Source organism: Molothrus ater, chromosome 24 (assembly GCF_012460135.2).
Source record: "Molothrus ater isolate BHLD 08-10-18 breed brown headed cowbird chromosome 24, BPBGC_Mater_1.1, whole genome shotgun sequence".
Taxonomy (NCBI): domain Eukaryota; kingdom Metazoa; phylum Chordata; class Aves; order Passeriformes; family Icteridae; genus Molothrus; species Molothrus ater.
The window spans coordinates 3,584,918-3,609,416 of record NC_050501.2 but is presented as its reverse complement, the minus strand read 5'-3'; the positions used below and the strand labels follow the sequence as shown (position 1 = coordinate 3,609,416).

The 24,499-nt window shown below is 51.3% G+C and overlaps 3 protein-coding genes across 6 annotated transcripts; 1 reads left to right on the top strand and 2 right to left on the bottom strand.

Annotated features, from left to right (window-relative positions):
* Positions 1 to 5,633: 5,633 nt before the first annotated feature.
* Positions 5,634 to 12,146, bottom strand: MEAF6 (MYST/Esa1 associated factor 6). 4 transcript variants are annotated; one of them, XR_004981544.1, is made up of 8 exons: positions 12,025 to 12,146; positions 11,794 to 11,909; positions 11,621 to 11,708; positions 11,060 to 11,105; positions 10,371 to 10,563; positions 7,482 to 7,539; positions 6,853 to 6,886; positions 5,634 to 6,406 (listed from the first exon to the last, which is right to left on the bottom strand). XR_004981544.1 is itself a non-coding variant. In XM_036397162.1 (8 exons), the coding sequence occupies exons 1-8, from the start codon at positions 12,118 to 12,120 to the stop codon at positions 6,398 to 6,400; spliced, it is 612 nt and encodes a 203-aa protein (XP_036253055.1). In that variant the 5' UTR covers positions 12,121 to 12,146; the 3' UTR covers positions 5,634 to 6,397. The 4 variants fall into 4 exon arrangements, 3 of the variants coding, with proteins under 3 accessions (XP_036253055.1, XP_054373181.1, XP_036253056.1); XM_036397162.1 differs by lacking the exon at positions 7,482 to 7,539 and adding an exon at positions 7,642 to 7,671; XM_054517206.1 differs by lacking the exon at positions 7,482 to 7,539.
* Positions 12,147 to 13,571: 1,425 nt separating this feature from the next.
* SNIP1 (Smad nuclear interacting protein 1) lies at positions 13,572 to 18,197 on the bottom strand. Its single transcript, XM_036397240.2, has 4 exons — positions 18,041 to 18,197; positions 17,863 to 17,965; positions 16,256 to 16,815; positions 13,572 to 15,020 (listed from the first exon to the last, which is right to left on the bottom strand). The coding sequence occupies exons 1-4, from the start codon at positions 18,184 to 18,186 to the stop codon at positions 14,756 to 14,758; spliced, it is 1,074 nt and encodes a 357-aa protein (XP_036253133.1). The 5' UTR covers positions 18,187 to 18,197; the 3' UTR covers positions 13,572 to 14,755.
* Positions 18,198 to 18,291: 94 nt separating this feature from the next.
* DNALI1 (dynein axonemal light intermediate chain 1) lies at positions 18,292 to 24,134 on the top strand. The gene is made up of 6 exons (XM_036396985.1): positions 18,292 to 18,387; positions 18,510 to 18,589; positions 18,669 to 18,838; positions 19,837 to 20,015; positions 22,685 to 22,849; positions 23,792 to 24,134. Exons 1-6 carry the CDS (start codon positions 18,307 to 18,309, stop codon positions 23,825 to 23,827), a joined length of 711 nt encoding a protein of 236 aa, XP_036252878.1. The 5' UTR covers positions 18,292 to 18,306; the 3' UTR covers positions 23,828 to 24,134.
* Positions 24,135 to 24,499: the final 365 nt, after the last annotated feature.

Below are 24,499 nucleotides of genomic sequence, written 5' to 3'. Positions count from 1 at the left end.
CTGTAAGATATTTTCTATTGTAAGTACTGTAAGAGATTTTAAATACCTAAATTAAATTACTACAGCAAAACCAATTGCTGCAGTAATTGGTTCTGGCCCTGGAATTTTGCTGTGCAAGGGATGCAGAAATGTTCCTGGCACTTGCAGGCCAGAAGCAGTTATTTGTTGATGCTCATTGTATCTGTGTGTGTTGTCAGGATGCTGTCAGCACTTGCTTTCCAGTTCTCACACGCTTTCCTAAGAGCCCTGAACACTCCAGAGTCCCCCCAAATCCAGGGGCTGCCCCTGGAAGCCAAAGTCTGGGGCAGCAGCAGCCTGCTCAGCCCTCCTGCCAAAGCCACCGAGGGCCCTGGCCAGTGGAGCAGCGTTGCACAAGTGTGCTGGAGGAAATGCAGCCTCGGGTTAAGCAATAGGTCAGGAGCTTTGGCTGGGGAAGGTTTCTGTGGCTCTTGCCTTGCTGCAGGTGCTGTGGGGAGGTGCAGGTGCTGCATGGGGATGCAGAGCTGGGGGCTGTAGCTCATCCTGCTTGGTGTCATCCTCCTCCTCCTCCTCCTGCTCCCTGTGGGCTGGCTGGGGATTTCCAGCCCAAGGATTGCCATGGAGAGGCGAATGGAGGCTGCAGCAGGAGCAGGACCTTGTCACTGTCTGGTGGTCCCAGCATGGAGGGTGCTGTGATTCCTGCAGGACTGGGTGTGACCGTGCTCACAGGGGTCTGAGGATGAGGGAAGAGATGAGGATCTGACTCCATGTTTCAGAAGGCTGATTTATTATTTTATGATATATATTACATTAAAACTAATGTATACTATACTAAAAGAATAGAAGAAAGGATTTCATCAGAAGGCTGGCTAAGAATAGAATAGCAAAGAATGATAACAAAAGTTTCTGTCTCGGACAGAGAGTCTGAGCCAGCTGATTGTGATTGGCCATTAATTAGAAACAACCAACATGGGCCAATCCCAGATGCACCTGTTGCATTCCACAGCAGCAGATAATCAATGTTTACATTTTGAGGCCTCTCAGCTTCTCAGGAGAAAAAATCCTAAGGAAAGGATTTTCCATAAAAGATGTGTGTGACACATGGGAGGCCAGCTTGGGGCCCCCATGGCACCTGCCAGGACCTGGTTTTCTGTGGCATTTCTGAGCAGCTCGGGGCAGTCCCTGGGTGCAGGGTGAGTCAGGGCTGCTGCTGCTGGCGTTGCCTCAGTTCCCTGCATGTGGGAGCTGCACGGGCACGTTGGGAGCACAGATCCCTGCCAGTCCTGCTGCTGCTGCTGCTGTGGGTGTGTGCTGGTCCCTGCTCTGCTTCAGCCAGAGCTCATCCTGTCCCCCTCCCCAAAGAGCCTGCGGGGCTCTGGTGGAGCTGTCCCAGCCCTGCTGGGGAAAGACCAGGCAGACACGAGCGATGGGGAGCAGCTGCCTCTATTGAGCAGGGTGAGCCTGGGGCAGGGTGCAGCCCCCTGTGCTGGGCCAGGCCCGGGCACTGGGCAGCCCCTCAGCCCTGCAGGCTCTGGGCCAGGTCTTGTGGCCAGCACAGGGCCCTCAGCCATGCCTGGGGAGCCTCCTGCCCTTGGTTGCTGTCTCAAGGAGCCGGCCCAGGGCTGTGACGTGTGCAGGAACATCAGGAAGTCAGTGGGTGAGTTTTGCAATCCCTCACCCCAGTGCAAGGTGACTGAAGCTGGTGCTGACCAGACTCTGGTTCTGGAACTCCCAAAAGCAGCAGAGCAGGAGGATGCTCCTCGGTGGGCTTCACCAGGCACAGTCAGCCCTGGGCAGGGAGGGCTGTGCCGTGTCCTGGGGCAGACCCAGGGCCAGTGGCTTGTCCTGAGCTGCCTCCTGCTCCTGGGGAATGGCTGCAGCTCTGCTGGATGGGCTGGGCCCAGCCAGCACCAAGGGATGGATGGAGGCACATACAGGGGTGCAGCTGGGACTGCAGCAGCCCAGGCAGGGAGGGACGTGTGGATCCTGCCTGGTTTGCTGAGCCCTGCTCACACCCTCACTTACATTTTCTGCCTGTCAGGCTGGATGGAGCCACGTGCTTGCTGAGGTGCCTCCATCCACGGGCGTCCTGGGAAAGAGCAGAGGAGAGAGGAGACACCAGTGGGAGCACCCAGCCAGGCTCCTGCTGGGAGCAGAACCAGGAGCCTCTCCCAGCACCGCCCTCCCCGGGCTGCCCAGTGCCACCCAGTGCCCAGGTGTGTCACAGACATCTTTTCTGAAAAACCCTTTCCTAGGATTTTTCCTACTGAGAAGCTGAGAGGCCTCAGGAACAAAATGTAAACAGTGGTTATCTGCTGCTGTGGAATGCAACAGGAGGATCTGTGATTGGTCTCATGTGGTTGTTTCTAATTAATGGCCAATCACAGTCCAATTGGCTCGGACTCTCTGTCTGAGACACAAGCTTTTGTTATCATTCTTTCTTTTTTCTATTCTTAGCCAGCCTTCTGATGAAATCCTTTCTTCTATTCTTTTAGTATAGTTTTAATATAATAGATATCATAAAATAATAAATCAAGCCTTCTGAAACATGGAGTCAGATCCTCATCTCTTCCCTCATCCTCAGACCCCTGTGAACAGCTCACACACAGGTGGGAGCTGGTGGCTCACCCACACTGCCCACAGCAGAGCTCAGCACATTTCCCCCTCCCCACCACTGCCTCCCTGTGCCCCCCCACCACTCCCATTCCCTACCTTCTGGGCTCTCTCCCTCACTCCCACTGGCACTTTGCTCCTCTGCTTCCCCCAGCAGCTCGGGGCTGTCCCCAGTGTTCCAGGGCAGCTCCTGCAGCTGGAGCAGTGTGTGAGGGTCTGGGGGGTCACGGGGCTGTGGGGGCTGGCACCCCCCGGGACCCCCAGCACTCACCCGCTGGCGCAGGCTCTGCTGTTCCCGCAGCAGCTCCAGGAACCGGCTGCTCCACAGCAGCTTCTCAGCCCCCAGCTCGGTGCACAGGAATCGCACATCGGCCTCCAGAGCCTCCAGCCTCCCCAGCACGGCCTCGCTGCCCTGGCCACGCCACTGCCCTGGCAGCACAGCTCAGCTCCTGCCACCCCCCAGGGCACTGCCAGCCCCGGGGACACCCCTGGGCCAGGGACCCACCTGTCTGTGCAGGCTCCCACGCAGAATCTGAGTCCACATCCTCCTCCTCCTCCTCGCTCCCCTCCAGTCTAAGCTGCAGGGCTGTGCCGAGCTGGAAGCCAACACGGACAGGGGGGGGCTCGCAGGTGCGTGGGCACCAGAGCCCCCCTGGTGCCACCCAGCAGGCGCTGGCTGTCCTGGGCTTTACCTCCTCGGTCACCTGGAAGGCGCCATCCCAGCAGCTCTTGTAGCACATCAGCAGCACCTGGGCGAGAGGAGGGCTCACCCCCGCCCTGGAGCGGCTCTCGGCGGGCACAACCGCACCCGCCCAGCGCCTTGAGCCGAGCAGCCCCCAAGGGACGAGGGTGGTGCGGTGAGGCAGCTGCAACACCCGCAGCAGCAGCGGTGCAGGGATTGCACCCTGACCCCGAGCAACACCCACAGCAGCAGCGGTGCAGGGATTGCACCCTGACCCCAATGCAACACCCGCAGCAGCAGCGGTGCAGGGATTGCACCCTGACCCCAATGCAACACCCGCAGCAGCAGCGGTGCAGGGATTGCACCCTGACTCCAGTCCCCCCACAGCAGCAGCGGTGCAGGTATTGCACCCCAGCACGCCCCGTTTGGAGCCGGCCGAGGTTTGGGGAGCCCCCTGGGGAAGGGGCTGTGCGGTACCGACCCAGGCCAGGCTCCAGAGCCGCCGCAGCCCCCGCAGCGCCGTCCCGCAGAGCTCCAGGAGCCGCCGGCCCCCGGCGCGCAGCAGCCGCGTCCAGCAGGGCCCGGCCGGGGCTCGGTGCCGGCCCATGATGGGCACCTGCGGGCCGGACACGGACCTGCTCGGGCTCGGCCGGGGCTGCCCAGCAGCGATACCGAGGGCGGTCAGGCTCTGTCCCGGCTCGCCGTGAGCAGCACACGCGGGACCCCCGCTCCCTCCCCGCTGCCCCCTTACCCAGCCGTGCACCGCGCCCCTCCTGCCCCTCGGCCACCAGATGAACTCCTGCCTAATCCTCTTGGTGACGAGGCTGTGCAGGGATTAGCGTTTCCCTCACGCTCCACCTTTGCGGTCCATAAGGACAGGGGTTGCTCTCCTGCGCTTTCCTTTGCTCAGGATTCATCTTTCACAAGAAAAGGACTCAGGATGTATTTCTAACCACTACTTTTAGCTTTAATTAGCTTTCAGGTAAAGTCTGTGCAGCTCCCTCTGACTCCTGTGCTCAGCTACTGGCCATCCTGCGGGTCTTTAGTCACTCAGGCTCTTTAGGAAGTAAAACAGAAGCGTTCAGAAGTCAAATGGAAGTTTTAGGCACAGCTGCTGGAGTCAGGACCCAGCGGGGAACAGCTGATCCTTTGACTGAATCAGGGGTGTGCCATTTCTCTTTCTGCCCCGTCCGTGTGCCCCCCTCAGGCTGCAGAAGAGGCTGTCCCCTCCTTTGGTGACAAACACGGCCAGAGGCAGGAATGGCTGCACTTCATTGTCCCTGCAGCACCCCAGCGTGTCACAGGGAATGCAGAGCTGACCCTGCCTGCACACAGCCTCTGAGCTACACCAGCCCTTTGCTGCTTCTCCAAAATGTTCCACCCAAAAAAGCCTGGCAGCTTTCCTCGAGGGCAGAGGTGCAGCAGAGACTTCAGCCTCTGAAATCCAGGTGCTCCAGCCATCCCTGCTTGGAGCAGCAGCAGCAGCAGCAGAACTGTTTTCATACTGAGGCCGGGGAACCAAAACCATCAGCTGAGAATTCTTTTTTCCAGAACTATGGAGGAGCAAGGCCTTGTAGTTTATGCTGATTTAGATCTTCAACCCCCCTGTACTTAAACTGTAGCTTAAAACACAGAAGTAGGCCGGCTTTGCAGCTTGGCCTTTAAGCTGCTCTGTCGTGACCTCCCCGTGGAGGAGCAGCCACCAGTCCCAGCTCCCTGCAGGATAAGCCAGCTCCCTCCAGGAACAAATACAGAGCTGCCTTGATCCCCAGATCAGACACAGCCCAAAGCAGAATTCTGCTCCCTCACAGTCCCAGTGCCTGGAGAAGACCCCAATTTGGGAAGACCCCAAATCCCAGGGGAGCAGAGGTGCAGCAGAACACTCGAACCTGTGGCAGTTCCACAGGCTGTGCACACTCTGGGGACTCAGTGACAGCCCTGTCCCTCAGCAGCAGGGGTTACACAAACACATCCCAGCACTGATAAAGCAATTCCCCACAGCTCAGATCTACAGCAGCAACAAGATTCTGACGTGGCTGCTGCGAGAAGCACCCAGCTGTGATTCCTGTCCCTCTCCAGGGACAATCCAGCTGCCTCATCCCTGACCTGCCAGCAATATTCCCTGACCAGCAGAACCATGGACATTCCAGTCATGCCTTGCAGCAGGATCAGCCAAACACAGCTGGAGATCAGAGCCTGGCACTCCCTGCACAACTTAGGAAGAGCTGCCCCAGGAGAGAAAGCACCAAGAGAACCTCCCATGGGACACAGGACAAGGAGCAGCTCCAGTGCCAAAGGGGAAGAAGCCCAGCAAGTCCCCATAAAGCAGATGGACACTAAAAAGCAGCAGGAGTCAAAGTTTGGACTGAATAAACCATGAGAAGAGACAAACATGGAACTTTTATTGTTTATGTACAAATGACAGAGGTTTGTATTAAAAAGAGAACCCACCCAAAGTCAGCGACAGTGAAGAGTTGGCTCTGAGCTCTGGCCCTTCCTGCACCTAATGCACTGAGGAATATTGGGAGATGGTGTTTAAAATGAAAGAGAAAAGGGTTAAACTGCCTTCTTCTCTGCTTGAGTAAGAATCAAAAGCTGCTCCACAAAATGAAGAACCTTCACTACACGGACTAAACAAAGAAACCCAAAGCCAACTTGTAACTATACACTTCAGCTTTAAAAAAGGCACAACAAAACCAACAAAATAAAACAAAACAAAAAAACCAAACCTTCAAAGCTAAATATCAGCAACAAAAGTAATTTAAGTCTCACGACATGGATGGGACACACTGAATCCTAGCCCAGTTCCAGTGGAAAAGGAAATGCCTCTCTGTGGGTCTGCAGGTGACAGGGGGGCAGCAGTGTCAGCCTTTTCAGCAAGTTCCCGACCAAGGTGGAAGCACAGAACAGTCAGGAATTCAGAACTACTACAACTACTACACCACCTTTGTCCTCCTGCAACTCAGGTGATTTAAAAATGATGCAAAGTACATGGTCCAGGATTTCCTCCCCCCATCCAAGTCCCTTAGAGTGAGTCACTCCTGCTGCAGCTGCCATCCTGCTTCAGGGCTTCTCAGAGGGGAGTCACAGACCTAAATCCCAGGAGCATCAGCACTGATGGCTCTAGTAGTCCTGCAGAGAAAGGACAGCACATGCACATTAACACCTTCCCACCTCCGAGTCTGCTCTTGGAGCTGGGGCCTCTCAGTCCTCTCTCATCTCACACACCACTAGCTGCAGGCAGAACAGATCTTTCTCTTGTAGCTAAACACTGAAAAGCAGGACCCTTCCAACCTCGACTATCAACTCAAACCAGATGCTTTTGATGCTCCAGATCATGACAAGGTAACAGGATGCAAAGCAGCTTTTTCCATGAGAAGCACACAGGAGTTATCTGTGACCTGGGCTCAGCTGCTGCCACAGCCAGGGGACAATGCTGACCTCACACTGCGACTCCTCGACCATGACAATAAGAACTCAAATGACAGCAGCAGCAGCAGCAGGAGGGTTTTAAAGCTTGTGAGTCAGCCAGCCCTTCCAGTGAGCAATGAAAACACAGACAGAGCACGGATACTTACGGCTCTTGGCTTTTTGTTTAACTTGAGATCAATCCTGTGGTTGGAAAGACAAGAGAAACGTCCATGTCAATACCTGACCCAACACCAGAGTTACTGCACAGGGCACAGCTAGACAGAGACTATGGTTAATCCATCCATTCCCAGCTGGCTGAGCCAGGGGCTGTTCCCAGGGTTACTGGGCACGAGAGCAGCACAGGAGAGCAGAGCTATTTGCCAAAAAGCAGATTCCATCCACTCCCAGACAGAGTTAATCAAGGGGCACAGTCAATCACAGGGCACTTAGGCAGTGAACAAGGGGAACCAGGCATGCTTTATGTTAATTTAATCTGCCAGAGGTGTAACTATGCCACAGGTAATTAGCCAGACATAGCGTGAGAGTTATTTACTCGGATAGAGAGAGGAGTTAGGATGACAGGGATTATATGAGCCAAAATTACTGAGTTAAGTACATTTTTCCAAAAGGAAATATCCAAGTCTATACTTATCTCCTTAAGCAGCAAAGCCAAAAGAATCAGTTTTTAAACTAAGTTTTAAAGTTAAAAAGTTTTATCTATTCAAATATGAAACAGAAAGGTAAAGAAGAGTGAAGTTAATTTATAATTTGCTGAAGTTATTAAATAAAATGTTACCTCCATCACGCTTTTCTGTTTTTAAAAAATACTTCCCAGCCTAACCTAATATACATACCTACAATTAAACAGATAAACTAGGGGTTAGCGAGGTCTCAAAAGGCACATCGTGTCTACACACTAACAACACAGCACAAGTACTAATTCAAGTCAAACTTACTCAAAGTCATAATCAAACATGCCAGACGGGCTGAGGGGCAGCATTTGAAAGGAAGAAAGCAATAGAAATTAATATACTAATGAATTAAATCAATTAATTGATTAGCCACCCTAGCGAGATTGCTAAAAAAATGAAATGAAATAAATAATAAAGCCAGTGTTCAAACACCATTGAGTTCTTCAGGTATCTTAACCAGGACTGGACACAAAAAGCTCTCTGGCTTGGCAATGCAGAGTCCCCCTCCCCACTGGATTTCTGGGAACAAGAGGTGTTAGCACAGAGGTGGGGTTGGCTCACACAGGGGATTTTAGGAGCTGAAGGAGGGGCAGCTGCCAGGCCCAAGGGCAGGACAGGAACCCAAGGGTTGGAAAACCAAAGTGAGGGGTCAGGAAGCTGGGGAGGGGGCTGGGCTGCCAGGGCAAGGCAAAGCTGCTTCAGGCAGAGGTGACACAGAACTTGGTGCCCAACCCTGCACTGGGCTGCTCCCCCCACACCCCAACAACGCTGCTGTCCCCAGCTGTGGTGGCCCAGGGATGTTGGGCCAGAGCTGAGCAGTTTGGGGACTGTCCCACCCCCCAGACCCAGCTGTGCCCACAGCTGGCAGGATTGATCACGGAATCCCATTCCAGGACTGCACTAAGAGCAAACAGCACTGGGCTCCCTCAAACCCAACCAAGCACACAGAAAATCATCTCCAGCCTGGCCTTGCTGTGGTGTGGCAGGGAGCAGAGGGACAGCACGGCCCCTGCAGCCACAGCTGAGGCCCTGGGTGCACCTGGAGCCAAAGGCCCCAGAGGGGAAGGCAGCGAGGCTCCTGCAGGGCCCTTCCCCAGCACCTCCCAGAACGGGGCAGCACAACCCACAGTCGGGCTGGCAAGAGGAAGAGCTTCTGAATAAAGAGAAAAGGCAACATTTCTTTTATTTTTCTCTTTTGTCATGCCAGACCCCTCAGGGGACCGACCCACAGGTCTGGCTGGAGCACCTGTGGGGTTGTGGGGCCTGGGATGCCCTCGCTGCACGTTGTTGCTGGGGTGTTTTTAACCTAAACATATTCGAGAATTGTTTGGTCTTGTCTGCCAAAATTTAGGGGATACTCAGTAACAGCAATCACAATTTTAACAGAGCTTTTATTACAGACAAATTTAATGATCTTTTTATGGTTTTTAATTGTCTATCTGGCCCTGCTGAGCATTACAAACAGTCAGTTCCTGCCTTGCTGAGCCCCTCGGAGTGTCTGAAGGGGTCTGGGAACACAGAAGCTGCCACAGGTGAGCAGGGCAGGGCTCCTCTGTCCAGCCAAAGCTGCACAGGGGGGATGTGAAGGAACCCAGAGCCACAGAGCCTGTTGGGGAGCAGCTTCCCCCCAGCTCCTGTCCCTAAAGTCCGGGTCATGGACCAGAGCAAAGAGATTTGTGTCAGTTCCAGCACCTGCCCTGCACCCCACCATGTTGTTGGCCATGGTTTGTCCAGGGAGAATATTTTCTAATTTGTTTGAAATGGCAGTTTCCTTAAGCTGTACTTCAGTTTTACAGGTTGTTTCTCTGGACTTGTTCACGGATGTAGTTTCTTGTGTTATTCCTGAACTTCTTCCAAATATCTACAGGCAAAAAAAGAGATTTGAACTTCTTTGGATTCCCAGCTCATGGGGAACCAAAGGGACATCCAGTCCTTTTGGATATTTGCCCAATTCAGGCTGCTGTAGGAAGCAAATTCTGACCTAAGAATTAAAGACATGCTAATGACTCAACACTTAATGAAGGCAAAAAAGGAGTTAAGCATTTTTCAAGCATTGTACCTACCTCGTGTCCCCACCCCAACTGTCCCCAGCCCCCCTTGTAAAGTTTTACCACTTTAAACCCTTTCTCTAATTGCATGGCAGGTCCCTTAAAGAGGAGAGCCTGTCCCTAGGCAGAGCCAACAGCTCAGAGCCAGCACAGAATGGCTCTGAGAGAACTTTTAAAACTAGAAAGTTTTAAAAGCCCCATTACTTCTATGAGATCCTTAAGCCCCAGCTTCAGCAATCCTCCCAGACAGCTCTGCAGTGTCTCCTCTCCAGGGTTTTCCTCCCTCAGGGCCTGACTCACAGGCACTGTCACTGCCAGAGACTGGCTGAGGGCACAGGGACCAGCTCACTGCCCTCATTATGCCTTAGGGGCAGAGCTGGACAGGTAAATCCAAGCAGAAAAGACTTCAATGAATCTGTTCCACGTGAATTTCAGGTCAGTTTAATAACAAACACTCTGAGGTGAAGGTGACACAGCAACTCCTCTATGCCAGCACTGAGACTCAGGTGGGATGTGAGAGCTGGAAGGGGCTGGACTGGAAATCCAGACACAGGGAGTGTCCAAAACCCCAAAAACATTCCCACTGGCTTTCCACCCTCCCTCAAAACAAGCACTAACATTCCTGTCCTCCTGGGCTCTGCAGAAACCAAGCAGCAAGCTCAGGAGGTCAGGACCTGCTGGAAGGAATGAGCTTTATCCTGGAGAGATGGGAGAGCTGGAGAAGCTGCCCAGCTGTGCCACAGCTGGAGCAAGCACCCTGTGCTGCTTGTTTAACTTCCTCAGCACTCTCCCCTCCTCGTCCAAAAGCAGGAAAACCACCCAAAGAACTGACCCCAGCTGCTTGTTGGTTATTCCAATGTGTTACTGGTTCCCCTCAGGCAATAAATTCAATCCAGCCCCAGCCAGCTGTCCAGGTGTGGTGAGCAAGCTGCTGGTCCCACTGACCTGTGTCTGTTTTTGTTCTTTCTCTTTTTGTGGCTGCTGTGGTGGCTCCCAGAGGAAGTGGAGGAAGCAGCTTTCTGGGGCTTCACACCCTGCACGGAGCCATCCAGCTCTTCAGCATCCTCCTGGTTGGGCTCATTCTCCTGGTTGTGGAAGTCTGGAGAAGTGTCACTCTCTGTGCCACTGCCCGGCTCCCCTAGAGCAGGACAAAGCCAGGTGAGCACCAGAGTGAGCTCCTGGCACAGCCCTGAGGGGGAGAAACAGCCCCAGAACAGCAGCAGAGGCACCTGAGCCCTGCAGCACCAGGTGAAACACAGAGCCTGGGAAACAGCTCTGCAGGATGGACAGGAAGCTGCTCCCCAGCTCTGAGGAACCACATCTGATTTGGTGCTGCTCACAAAACGGTTTCTCAGTGTCCTGGAGGTGAGTGGTCCCTCCCCAGGCCTCCTGTGACTGACACATCTGCAGATGCAGGGCTTCAGCTCCTCCGGCCTCTTCCTCCACAGAGCACCAAAGCAATTTCAATCCCTTTCACACACAACAAAGCCCTCTGAGCCTGGAAGGAACCTGGGAAGCCGGAGCAGCCTGGGGCAGCAGACACAGGGGCTGGGGAGTCAGACCCCAGACAGGGCAGAACGGTGGGGAGAGTGTAATTCTTCCCCAATTCAGAGAAAAATGACAAAGGGACTTACGCTTCTCAATGAGCTGGTCCTGCACTCCAGCTAACGCACTGACAGCCTGCAAAAGCAAACAGCATGTCAGGCCAAGCAGGGATTCACTTCCCAGGGCTCAAAGCACGGAGACCAGGTCACACAGACACGTCCCTCTGAAGTGCCCCATGTGACACCGGGGGTCTGGGGCACAGACAAAGCCAGGGGACAGCAGTGACACCAGAGACAGGCACACTCCCACCCCCAAACACCCGGAAAGGGGCTCTGGAAGAGGCTGCAGGGTGGGATGGGGATGCTTAGGGCAGGGAGCCAGGGCAAGAATGGGATTTCAAATGGGGAATTCATTCTGCAGGTGATCACAGCAGGACTGAGGCACCAAGGGACAGGGATGGGATGGGATGGGATGGGATGGGATGGATGGGGATAAAACAGGAACAGGAATGGGGACAAGGAAAGGGATGAGATGGGGATAAAACAGGAACAGGTGTGGGGACAAGGAAAGGAGACAAGGATAAGGACACGGATGAGGGGAGGGGTGGACACAGGGCCGGTTATGGGGTCAGGGCTTGTCCCAGCACTCACCGCTGCTGAGGTGACCGACGACTTGCTGAAGAGCCTCTCGGCCTCCTTGAACTTGCGGTTCCTGCGGTCGTTTTTGCTGTTGGAGTTCCTGAAACAGAGACAGGCGCGATGGCGGGGCCGGGCGGGCGGGGGGCCCTGGCGGGCGGGCAGCGCCTCCTCCGCCCCTCACTCACTTCTGGTTGGTGAGATAGCGATCCCAGCCGCGGATGATGTTGCCGTACATCTGCGTGTCCTCCAGGTAGCTGCCCTCGAAGGCGTAGATCTGCCTCTCCAGGTTTGCCAGCGTCTCCTGCCGGGAACACCGCCGCGCATGGAGCAGGCCGGGCCGCGCCGCTCCGGCCCCGCCGCTCCCCCAGCCGCTCCGCCGCCACCCGCACCGCACCGAGCCCTTCCCCGGTGCTCACCGCCAGCTCCTGCTTGCGTTTCACCAGCTCGGCGAGCTCCCGGCGGGTGTCCGGGATCTGAGGGGGCCCACCGGCCTTGGCGTGCAGCGCGGCCATGGCGGCGCGGCCTGCGCGGGCGGGGCGGGCCGGTGCCGGCGGCGGCCGCCAGGGGCGCTGGTGAGGCGGGAGGGGCGGGGCGATAACCTCAGCCTCATTAAATAAACCCGACACTCCTAATTAATTACCCTGCCTATCCTCTCATTAGCCCTGGGAGGATGAACGGGGCTCAACCAAACACTAACCCGAAAAATCCTAGCTTTTTCTTCCACCTCCCACCTAGGCTGAATAGCAATCATTATCAGCTACAACCCTAAACTTACCCTCCTCAACTTCTACCTATACTTTACCGCTATAAATAACTGCAACCGTTTTCCTCACCCCAAACACAATCAAAGCCCTAAAGCTTTCTGCCCTAATAACTGCATGGACCAAAATTCTGTCACCAAATGCAACACCCTGGGGTAGCTTGGTTGGCGGGACCCAGGCTCGGTGACAGCGACACCGGGGGCAGCCCCAAAGGTTGGAGCGTTCTGTGGTTCTGCTGCTAAAAATTCAGATATCCCCCAATTCCGTGGTTTTTAGGGTCACTCTGAAAGGAAGGAGGGGTTTGTCTTTACAAACAAGCTGTGGGTAGATAAAACCAGCGCTGAGAAATAATAGAAGCAATGGGAAGGATTCTGCTGATTGATAAATGGAATGAAAGGGATTTGTCTTTACAAACTGTGGGTCTGCTAGTAGATAAAACCAGCGCTGAGAGATAAAAGAAATAGTGGGAAGGATTCCACTAATTGATAAATGATTCCCTTTTGAGAGGGATTTGTCTTTACAGACAAACTGTAGGTGTGCTGATAAATAAAACTGGAAACTGAGAGATAAAATAAATAATGGGAAGGAGGAGCATTAATTCCACAGGAATTCCACACAAGGGAAAAAAGGGGAGGTATATATTGGAAGGGGTTCTGTATTAGGTGTTTTGGGAAGTCTGTACCTCTCAAGCACCTCAGTCAGTGGGCAAAGAGAGAGGGAAATGCAGCTGGGAAATTGGGATAAAAAGGAGGCTGCATCCTCTAACAATTTGAGAGACCCCATGGGGAATGCTCCATGGTCTCTCCCTTTATTGGAATAAAGTTCCAGGACTCCTCTGTCTCCTTTTTGGACACAAACTTCTGGTATTAGTGGATTAATTTTCCTGACACCTCCAACCCAAACCCTTCTGTGATCCTATTAAACTGTGTCACTCCAATCCTCTGCAGTGACACTGGGGGCCACTTTGCTCTTTTGCAATACAGCAATTCTGTCACTTCCCAGACACAGAGTGAGCCCCTCTGGGGTGAGAGAGGGGAGCAATACAAACCTCCTGTGCTCACAGCTTCTCCAGCATACAAATTGTGCAGTTTTGAACTTATTTGGTTTCTTTACTACAGAAACAAGTGCTGAAACTTCAAGTCTTCTGAGGAAAAAAAGAAAAAGGATGCTAGACAAATATTACAACTGAAAGCAATCAAGGCTAAATTTACAAATTGTTTATTTAAAAACCCTTGGAGTAGATATAAAGGAGCTCCTCCTGCTCAAACCCCATCCTACCCATCTGAAACCCCACAGCAATGCCCCATATTTACACTATCCATGTGTACAACAAGCACCTTTGTGTACAGTCTGTACACAGCAGGGATGAACAGGTGAGACCACAAACATCCAGGTGAGTCAGTGAAGTGTGGGACACACACATTGAACATAAAGCAACGTTGGAGAGACACCAAAAACTCTGCAACTCCCAGTGAGTGGGACTGGTGCTTCTCTCCCTAAACACTGACTTCTTCACTGTTAAACAATGGACTTGGGTAAGTTTTTATAAAAAGAGAACTTAAATAGTGCAAACTGGTTAAAACATGTCACCCTATCAAAGGTGTTTCTGTCTGACACTAACAAACCCTGGGGTGGGGTCAGAAATGAGGGTTCTAGCTTACAACCCAGACACTCCACATCCAGGACAGCTTCAGCATCATGTGTGGGAACAGGGAACTGGGGTCACAGTCTCATCACCTGAAATTCCAGGAACTGTTTAACTTCTGTTTCGCATTCCCTTGTGATTTCCAGGCAGAATTCCAGTGAAATGCCCGTCCCTCAGTCACCATGAGACAAATTAAATACCAAAAACACACAAATACATGAGAATCTTTGCCACATTTCTGCCATTTTAGCAGTGATCCAGGTAAATTCTCCTGTCAGAACTCCCAACAGGCAGAGGAATTTGGCAAACTACGGAACAGGACGTGCATCAGGTACTCTCTAACTAACCTTTCAGTCTGTAGCATTTTCAAAGGGCTATAACAAAACAAGTCATAAAAATAATTTTCCAGACGTCTGTGTTTGACAAGGTTTTCTGGAAGAGTCTGGCAACATCTGTGGAGGGTTTCCAGCACCAAGAGTTTTCACATCCAGGTGCTCTTCGGCTTCTTGGGAGAAAAATAAAATAAAAAATAAAGCTGTATTTCCTGATATGCAAAACTATCAAACACGAATAACGAGCAAAGCCCCCCCAAAACAAACTATGGGAACAGACCAGCAACAGAGAAAGGACTTTAAGGCAACAAGAGGCATCAGTGCTGCAATGCTCCGTGTTCACATCCCAGTCCCGTTCGACCGCAAGGAGTTTCCCTCCTCTGCCTCTCCCCAGCTTCTCCCTCATCCGTTAACTGTCAGACTCCTCCTCCTTCTCCTCATCCTCATCATCGTCCTTGGTGTTGGCCTCAGATTTGTCTGAGGACTCGTGGAGCAGCACGTACTCCCTGCTGCTGAAGCCGAACTTGAGCACGTCCTTCTCCTTCAGTTCGTAGTAGCGCTGGGGCTCGATGCGCTGGTTGTTGAGGAAGGTGCCGTTCCCTGAGCCCAGGTCGATGATGTAGGGCCTCACCCTGCGGCCCACGGTGCCGTCTGCTCGGGTGTACTCCACCAGCCTGCAACAACAACGCTGCTGAGCCACCAGAGACACTGCAAATGTGTCCCAAAGGCAGCAGAGGCAGAAATTGTGCTCTGCGGGGAGGTGGGGTTCCACCGGTACTGGAAGACGGCTTATAACTGAGAGAATTGTAACTTTTAACCTACACTGTAAAAACATGACCTAAACCCACTTACCTATGTAAGAAAACAAACAAGAAAAACCCCCTGCATTATCAAAAGCAATTCAGAAATCATCTTCAATTCCTACAAAACCCCTCCCCCTCCTGAGCTCTCACCAGCATTGGAAGATGGCTTATAACTAAGAATCTTGAAACTTTTAACCTACACGTACAAACACAAGCTAAACTCACTTTTCTTACTTATGTTAAAAAAACCCAAACAACTGCATTATCAAAAACAATTAAAAAACCTTAAATTCCTTCCAAACTCCTCCCAGTCCTGAGCTCTCATCAGTACTGGAAGATGGTGTGGTGCTTGGAGCAGGAGGGGTGGTCGATGGGGATGTGTTTTATTAATGAATAAATCTTTTAAAAGCCTTATAACTAAGAGCCTTGTAACTTTTTAGCCTATACTGTAAAAACATGAACTAAATTCACTTTTTTTGCACAGGAAAAAAACCCAAAAACCTGCATTATCAAAACCGATTCAAAAATAATTTTAAATTCCTTCCAAACTCCTCCCACTCCCGAGTTCTCACCAGTACTGGAAGACGGCTTATAACTAAGTATTAACTTCTAACTTTTTAACTTATACTGTAAAAACATGAACTAAACTCTCTTATCTATGTAAAAAGAAAAACAAAAAACAACTGCATTATCAAAACCAATTAAAAACCCTTAAATTCCTTCCGAACCCCAGCCATTGCCGAGTCTCACCAGTACTGGATGACAGCTTATAACTAAGTAGAACTTGTAACTTTTTAACCTATACCGTAAAAATATGAACCAAACTCACTTTTATTACTTACATAAAAAAAGCCAAAAACCTGCATTATCAAAAACAATTAAAAACCCTTAAATTCCTTCCAAACCCCTCCCAGTCCCCGAGCTCTCACCGGTACTGGAAGACAGCTTATAACTAAGTATTAACTTCTAACTTTTTAACTTATACTGTAAAAACATGAACTAAACTCTCTTATCTATGGAAAAAGAAAAACAAAAAACAACTGCATTATCAAAACCAATTAAAAACCCTTAAAACTCCTTCCAAACCCTGCCCTGCCGAGCCTCACCGGTACTGGAAGACGGCGTGCTGCTTGGAGCAGGAGGGGTGGTCGATGGGGATGTCGGCGATGCGGCGGTGCCGGCCCAGCAGGTAAGCGCTCTGCCTGTGGATGTACATCACGGGCAGGAACTTGTCGTTCTTGAAGGGATACAGGCGCCAGCGCGTCTTGGGGATGCGCGCCTCGGGCGGCTCGCTGTACTTGATCACCACGCCCCGGAAGGTGTTGCTGTCCTCCAGCAGCGCCCCCGACAGCTCGAAGCTCGGTTTCTCTTTGTTGGCGGCGGGTTTTTCTTTGGCTTTGCTCTCCGATTGCCAGGGCTCTGCGTTGGGCTGGCCCTGCCGGTGCTCTCGCCTCCTCTCGTTGTGCAGCTCCCTCTCCGCCTGCTGTTCCCGCAGGTTCTGTGTGTCCCGGTCGTGGCTGCGAGCTCCTGGCCGGTCACCGGGGTTCTTCTTCCTGTCTGAGTGCTCCTTGTGCCTGTCCCGGTCCCGGTCCCGCCGCTGCTCCTGCTCTGCTGGGTGCCTCTGCTTCCTCTCCTCCTTCCCCCTGCCACAGTGATCCTCCCGCTCCTGCAAGGGACAACCAGAGTCAAAGAGCAGCACATCTACCTCGGCCTTTTAGAAAATCAGCAGCTTGTAACTAAGTAGAACTTGTAACTTTTTAACCTATACTGTAAAAATATGAACTAAATTCGCTTACCTATGTAAAAAAACCAAAAAAACAACTGCATTATCAAAAACAATTCAAAAATCATCTTAAATTACTTCCAAACTCCTCCCAGTCTTAAACTCTCACGGGTACTGGAAGACAGCTTATAACTAAGAGTCTTGTAACTTTTTAACCTATACTTACAAACACGAACTAAACTCACTTTTCTTACTTATGTAAAAAATCCAACTGCATTATTAAAACCAATTCAAAAATCATTTTAAATTCCTTCCAAACTCCTGCCAGTCCCTGAGCTCTCACTGGTACTGGAAGATGGCTTATACCTAAGAGTCTTGTAACTTTTTAACCTGTAAAAACGTGAACTTTTAAACTGTAAAAACATGACCTAAACAGCAGCTCATCTACCTCGGCCTTTTAGAAAATCCCAATCCCACACACTGGAAAAACGCATACTGGGGTGGATATCCCTCTGTTTTGAGGCATGGGGAGGAACACCTGTGGTTGTGCACACAGGGGAAACGAGGGTGCAACGGCCGAACCCACCATTGATGACACTGCAAACGGCATTGATGTAAACATATAGGGAGTTTTTACAGAGGATGCACAAAGGGTACTGGCATCTTGCTGGGGTGCAGCTCTGACACCACGTGGAACAGATTTCCCTGCCAAACTACTTGGCTTCCCGCAATTTGCATGGAATAAAGCGCCAGAAATAGGCAGTGCAGCCTGCTCTGGGGAAAGGACGCAGCTCCCAGGGACGCCTGTGCTGTGGCACCGGCAGGGCTCCGATAGGAGCTCCTGACTCGCCCAGATCCCCCCTCTGCTCACGGGACACCAAGCAGGGTCCAGTCTGAACTGACAAGTGAAGAGGCGCCTTCTGTGCCCGGCACGGCCGAGTCCCGGGAACCGCACCCGCCGGGCCCCGCTGTACCGACAGCCCCACTTACCTGCTTCACCCTCACGGCGCCGTGGTGCGGGCTGTGGCTGCGGCTCCTCCTGCCTCGCGGGGAGCGGCTCCTCCGCCCGGACTTGCTCCTCCGCCGGGGCGACCTGGGGAACAACGGGAGGGGTTGAGCGGCGGGGCCGGGCCGAGCGTGGTGGGGCCGAGCGGCTGGGCCTCCTCACCTGCTGCCCGCGCGCGGTCCTGCCGGGCCCCGCCGCTCCTCGCTCGGCGGCGACGGACTGCGCCGGGGGCTGCGCCGCTCGGCCTTCACCGCCACCTCCCGCCGCCGCCGCCGCTCTCTCCGCCGCTCCTCCGCCGCGGCCTCCATGGCACCCGTCCCGACGGAAGTGCCGCTACTTCCGGTCCGCCGGCACTTCCGGTCCGCCAGCGCTTCCTCCCGGGCGTTGCTGCGCGGCGCGGTCGCCATGGTGACAGTGCCGCGGCCGCCATGGCGGCGCCGCCGGAATCGCTGCTGCGGTACTGCCCGCCCGTGCTGGTGTCCCGCCGAGGAGACAGGCCCTCCGCGGCGGTAAGCGCCCACAGGGGCACGCAGGGGGGCACCGCGCTCCGCCGGGGCTGAGCGGGCCGGCGGCCGGGCGTGCCGCGGTGCCCTGCCCGCTCCTACGGCGCTGTGCTGTCGTGTTCCCGCAGGGTCAGGCCCCGCGCACCCCCGCCGGCTTCTCCGCCACGCAGCAGCCGCAGGAGCTCCTGAACCTCATCCTGCCGCCGCGGTGAGCGGGGCCGGGCCGGGGCCGGCGGTGCCCGGGGGGCGCCCGGTGCCTCCGGTAACGGCCGGTGCTTGTCTGGCAGGGAGTGGGAGGAGGCGCAGAAGCTGTGGGTGCAGGAGGTGTCCACCGCGCCCAGCACCCGCCGCGACGTCGTGCAGCTGCAGGAACAGCTGGACCGGCAGCTGCAGCAGCGGCAGGCGCGGGAGACCGGGCTGTGCCCCGTGCGCAGGGAGCTCTACACGCAGTGCTTCGGTCAGTGCCCGACACAGCTCTCAGCCCGGCGACAGCCTGCACCTGAAAAACAGCCTTGAATCCTCCTAGTGATCTTATCCTCTTAGCTGCACTTCAACCGAGTTTATTTAAAGTAACTTATAGCCGGTTTTGGGTTACACACTCTTACGACACAGTGCTGGGCTCCCAAAGGTGAGGGGATGCCTGCACGTGAAAAACAGCCTTAAATCCTCCTGGTTACCCTCTTAGCTGCATTTCAACCGAGTTTACTTAAAGTTTTTTATAGCTCTGTGTTACGCGCTCTACAGTGTGGGCTCCCAAAGGTGAGGGGTTGCCTGCACGTGGAAAACAACCTTGAATCCTCGTAGTTATCCTCTTAGTTTCACTTCAACTAAGTTTATCTAAAGTAACTTAAGGCTGCTCCTCTCAGTGAGCAGAGAGCTGTTCACTGTTTCAGTGGCCAGAGGGCTGTTCACTGTTTCCCTCACTGGCCAGAGAGCTGTTCACTATTTCTCCCAGTGCCCAGAGAGATGTTTACTGTTTCAGCAGCCAGAGAGCTGCTCGCTGCTCCTCTCAGTGGCCAGAGAGCTGTTCACTGTTTCTCTCACTGGCCAGAGAGAGCTGTTCACTGTTTGTGGCCAGAGAGCTGCAGCCACAGGTGAGATGTCAATATAGGACACAAAACAACACAATGTGGACTCGCTGCTCTTTCCAAGGTAAAAAAGGGACCTTTATTTTTCTGACTCCAACATTTATAGATTTCCAAAAGTGACAGTGGATTGGAGGGTGAAAGTGCCACCTCTCCAATGACACTGCACAAACCAACAGCCCATCAAATTCCTCCTCCTCCATAAAAGACTGCAAAACAGTAAATTATTTACACAAAGCGCGTGAGAAAGTTCGTTACAGGAACATAAACATCAGAACGCTTAGAAAATCTTCAAAAATCAGCGCGACAGCGAGACGAGCAGCCAGTCCCTGGCAGAGGCACTGCAGGCCCTGTCCCTCCTCCCTTGCAGACGAGCTGATCCGGCAGACCACGGTGAGCTGTGCGGAGCGGGGGCTGCTGCTGCTGCGCGTGCGGGACGAGCTGCAGCTGACGCTGTCGGCGTACCAGGCGCTCTACGAGAGCAGCGTGGCCTTCGGCGTGCGCAAGGCGCTGCAGGCCGAGCAGGGCAAGGCCCACCTGGAGAAAAGGGTGAGCCACCTGCACTGAAGGGTGTGAAGGCCACGGGGTGTAAGGAATTTCCTTGCTGTAAGGGCCTGAATGAGGGATGTGGGACTCCAAAGTGCAGTCTATTCCATCCAAGATGTTACAGCAGTCCAGGGTTGTGGGCGACAGAGCCTGTGCCTACAGCTGTCAGCTCCTGCTGCAGACAAGCCTGAAGAACAGCATCCCTCATTCAGGCTCTTACTAATGGTGCTGCACGTTGGGTGCCACTCTCAGAGCTCAATGAGAGATGTGGGACTCCAGGCTGCTCTCCAAAATGCAGTTTATTCCATCCAAGAGGTTACAGCAGTCCAGGGTCATGGGTGACAGAGCCCGTGCCTAAAGCTGGACTCCTGCATCCCTCATCCAGGCTATTAATAATGGTGCTGCACATTGGGTGCCACTGTAAGAGCCGAAATGAGAGATGTGGGACTCCAGGCTGCTCTCCAAGTTGCAGTTTAGTACAGCCAAGAGGTTACAACAGACCAGGGTCATGGGTGACAGAGCCTGTGCCTACAGCTGTCAGCTCCAGCTGCAGGCAGGCCTGGAGACCCTTTGGTTTTGGTCACGATGCATTCTAGACTTTTCTTTTGGTTACAATGCATTCTATACTTTTCTTTGCTGAGCATCTTAATACAGTAGAACCAATCTATACCTGAACTTTTATCTATAGCCTGTCATAACTACTGTAATTACCATATTCATGTTGCTATTCTCCAATCACTCAAAGTTAGTACATTACAGTTTAAGCTAGAAGTTGGTTTTCAGTTTTCTTGCAGTAGAAAATTCTGAGACCTTTTTTCTACTTGCAGCTTTGCTGACTTGTTTGCCTGTGCTCTCTTTCTGCTTGGTAAAAACATCTTCTTGTTTGGGGTGGGTTTATCCTCTGCTCTAAGCCATAAAAACCCCTTCTAACTAACACACCCATTGCCTCCTTGGTTATCCAGTGAGACTGGCACAGAAATTCTTTTCTTCTATATCAAAACTTGCTTCCATCTCTATTCCTTCATCAGACTCCACATTTAAAAATCTGCTAAGCACAGATATCTGTGAGACTTTCTTGTCAAACTTTCATCCTTCCCAACACCTTGCCAAACTACTTGGGTTCCTGTGGTGGTGTTTGCAGGGGTCCCAGGATGAGGGAAGAGATGGCAATCTTGAGTCCGTGTTTCATAAGGCTGATTTATTATTTTATGATATATATTATATTAAAAGAAAATTATATATTAGAACTACACTAAAAGAATAGAAGAAAGGATTTCATCAGAAGGCTAGCAAAGGAAGGAAAGGAATGATAATAAAATCTTGTGACTGACCAGAGAGTCCAAGACAGCTGGACTGGGATTGGCCATTAATTAGAAACAACCACATGAGACCAATCCCAGATGCACCTGTGGCATTCCAGAGCAGCAGATAATTATTGTTTACATTTCATTTCTGAGGCCTCTCAGCTTCTCAGCAGAAAAATCCTAGCAAAAGGATTTTTCATAAAATATGTTCTTGACAGGTTCCCACAAGGTGCTCTGCAGGCACTGTGCAAACTGTGGGAAAGTTGTTTCCTTTCCTGTGGTCTGCACAGTGGAATTTTTGTCTGCTATGCTAATTCCAAACCTCCACCTTGACACCTTCCTGTTTGCCTTACAGTGCTTATGCCAAGTGTCTGTTGTGATGGGTTATTTTATGGGAAGATCCTTCTTTGATAGCATTTAGAAAATTTCTGCTCTTTAAATCTTTACAGCTTCCCATTGTACAACAGATTCCAAATTATTACATTACAAACATAGTCTGCTGTCTCTGCTCACCATGTATGAACTATGATACTGAATTTCTTTCTCTTTTACTGTTGAAAACAATGCAAAAGCAGAGTTTAATTAGTGCTAGTATCCCAATTAATGTAACAGAATTATTTCACTGAAACCTGTTCTCTTTTTTCAAGTCTTCACTGAAAATTAAAGTGAGACAATGTGAGTGACGCCTTGGGACCCCGGGATTGAGCTTTCTGCACGTGAACACAGCAGATTTTATAGCCTTAAACTCATTGTTTCCATTCCACAGGATGGCAGCAAAGACCATCAGAATGCTCAGCTCATGCTCCTCGGGCTTAGCTGCCCTTCTGAAGCTTGTTGCACAGCTTTAAAGACTGCACCACACACCAACCACTTTATCCTGATGCCTTAAATTTTAACTCTTGTATTTTTCAGATTCTGTACTGCATTATTATATAACTCTGAACTCCATACAGAGTGTTAGCAAGTTCTCTTCACAGTTTAGTTAGCCAAAACAATCCTTTTTCCTTTCCTGAGAACACCATTATAGCTTCAGGCCCAAAAAGTATGAACAACAGCAAATTGAGGAGAGCAAACTGGGAGGATGGGACTTCATAACCTGAAGCTGTAATTCAACAATTAACTCCAATATGTAAATGGACTTACAAAAGTGTGAAAACTCTTGACCCATGGTCCATTTTGGGTGTAGCCTTGGCCAGGCTCTTGTACTGCCCAAGGTGTATCCTTTGAAGGCCTTTTAATAAAACCTCCTCCATTCCTTTAACTCTGTCTAGCCTCTGTTCTAGGTAGCCTCTCAAGGCACCAGTCCCATCTGAACTGAAAATTGACTGTTTGCCAACAAAACTTGAGACATCTGTGCTCTTTCCCAAGATTGCAGAGCTGGAAGAGGAGAAGGAGGAGCTGGAAAAACAAGTGAGTGAAGAGAAAGCGAAATGTGAGGCCATTGAAAGGCAAGAAACAGAACGGAGAGAAATAGAAGAGAAGAAACACAGTGAGGAGGTTCTGTTCCTCAAACGGACAAACCAGCAGCTGAAGGTCAGTAAAACTCCAGAATTCCAAATACTAGTGGTAAAATTCTCATTAAAACCATTAAAGCCCTAGTAACACAACACACCATTTAACATTAACTATTACCCAAGAACAACTGTGCAGGGACCAGATAATTATTTGTGCTTGTGGCTTTGGGGAGAACAGCTTCTGCTCTGTACTTTGTTTTTAAAAGGAAAAAAAAAACCCCACATCTTTTAAGTAAGGAAAGAATGTCACCCTGAAGAGCATCAAATGTTTCTGGCTCCAGCTAAAAACATCTCCCTTAGAGCAAGCTGCTTTTCCTGCAGATCCTACTTTCAAACTCACATTTTTAGGCTGCCTTGGAATGTTTTAGGACACAAAATCTTAGATCAGGTGTGTGTTGCCCCTGAATCGGATTCTTCCTTGAAATACCTGTACTTGACCAGCTGTGTGTGCCACTGCTGTGGGTTATTGTGGTGGCTGCTCCCATCCATCCCCTAACTGGCATCAAATTTTCTCAGTAATCACAAAATTTGCTGTTCCCAGCTACTCTTGTCCCGGAGTCAGTTCATGTTCCAAATGCTAGAGAGCCAAATACTTAATTTAGCTCACATAGTCCAGCTTCAAATCTGAGAATTCAGACCACTGTTTCAACAGCTTTTATTTAATTTCCTCCTCAATGCTTCACATTCTAAACAGAGTCTCTCATTGTACAGAGCCAAGGCCAGCTCTCTTCTCCTCAGAATGCAACAAGTGTGCATGCCAGGAACGACAAACTAATTTATAAAACATGTAGGAACGGAATTGCTGGGGAACAAACCTGGCCTGGCTCTCCTGGCAGCAGCACAGCATCCCTCAGCTCCTTGCTGTGAACATCCAACAGAAAATTTAGCCCTTCACAGGACTGAAGGTTTATTTTTTAGGTTAGGAAATCTAATTTGTCTCACTGTCTCATTTGTTTTTCAGGCCCAACTTGAATGCATCATTGCAGCAAAGAATTAATTGTTTTGTTGTCCTCAAGGCAGGCTCAGAAGAGCTGTCAGAGCAAGAAGCTTGCAATTAGTGACAAAGATTTGTCTTCCTAAAATGATCTTGAGTTTTCACTTACCAGTAACAGCAGGCAGTGTAACTGTGTTCTTTCTTTCTCTCTTGAAGAGTTGAAATTCAAGAGCTTTATTAATTACTGCTCCCTCCTTCAGAGCCATCTCAGCAGTCAGCTCTTTGAACAGTGAACTTGTCTGGAACTTGCCTGTTGGTAATGTGCTAATGACCTTCAAAGCAATAACTAATAAACATTTTTAAATGCAAACATCTTTCTGACATTATTAATTTGAAAATGTTGTAGAAGATTCAGAAATATAGAAGTGCTTACAAGCAAAGTAAGTCACATGCACCAAGAAATGGCAGCTCACTCTTGGACAGGTGTCTTGGGGGCATTTCCTTGAGTATCTGCTGGTGTCAACTGTACATGGAAATCCCTTGTCAGAACCATCAGCAGTAACAGCACAGGCAACACAGAGCTCTGGGTGTGACTGTTTCTGGTGAAAGGAAGGGGCACAATGGCAGTCACAAGTTCACTTCGCACTGGAAGCAAATGAAATCCCTGCTTGAGGTACCTCTGCGAGCAGCTGGTACATAGAAGGTGAACAAGGGAGAGAGAATTCCCTGCAGTCA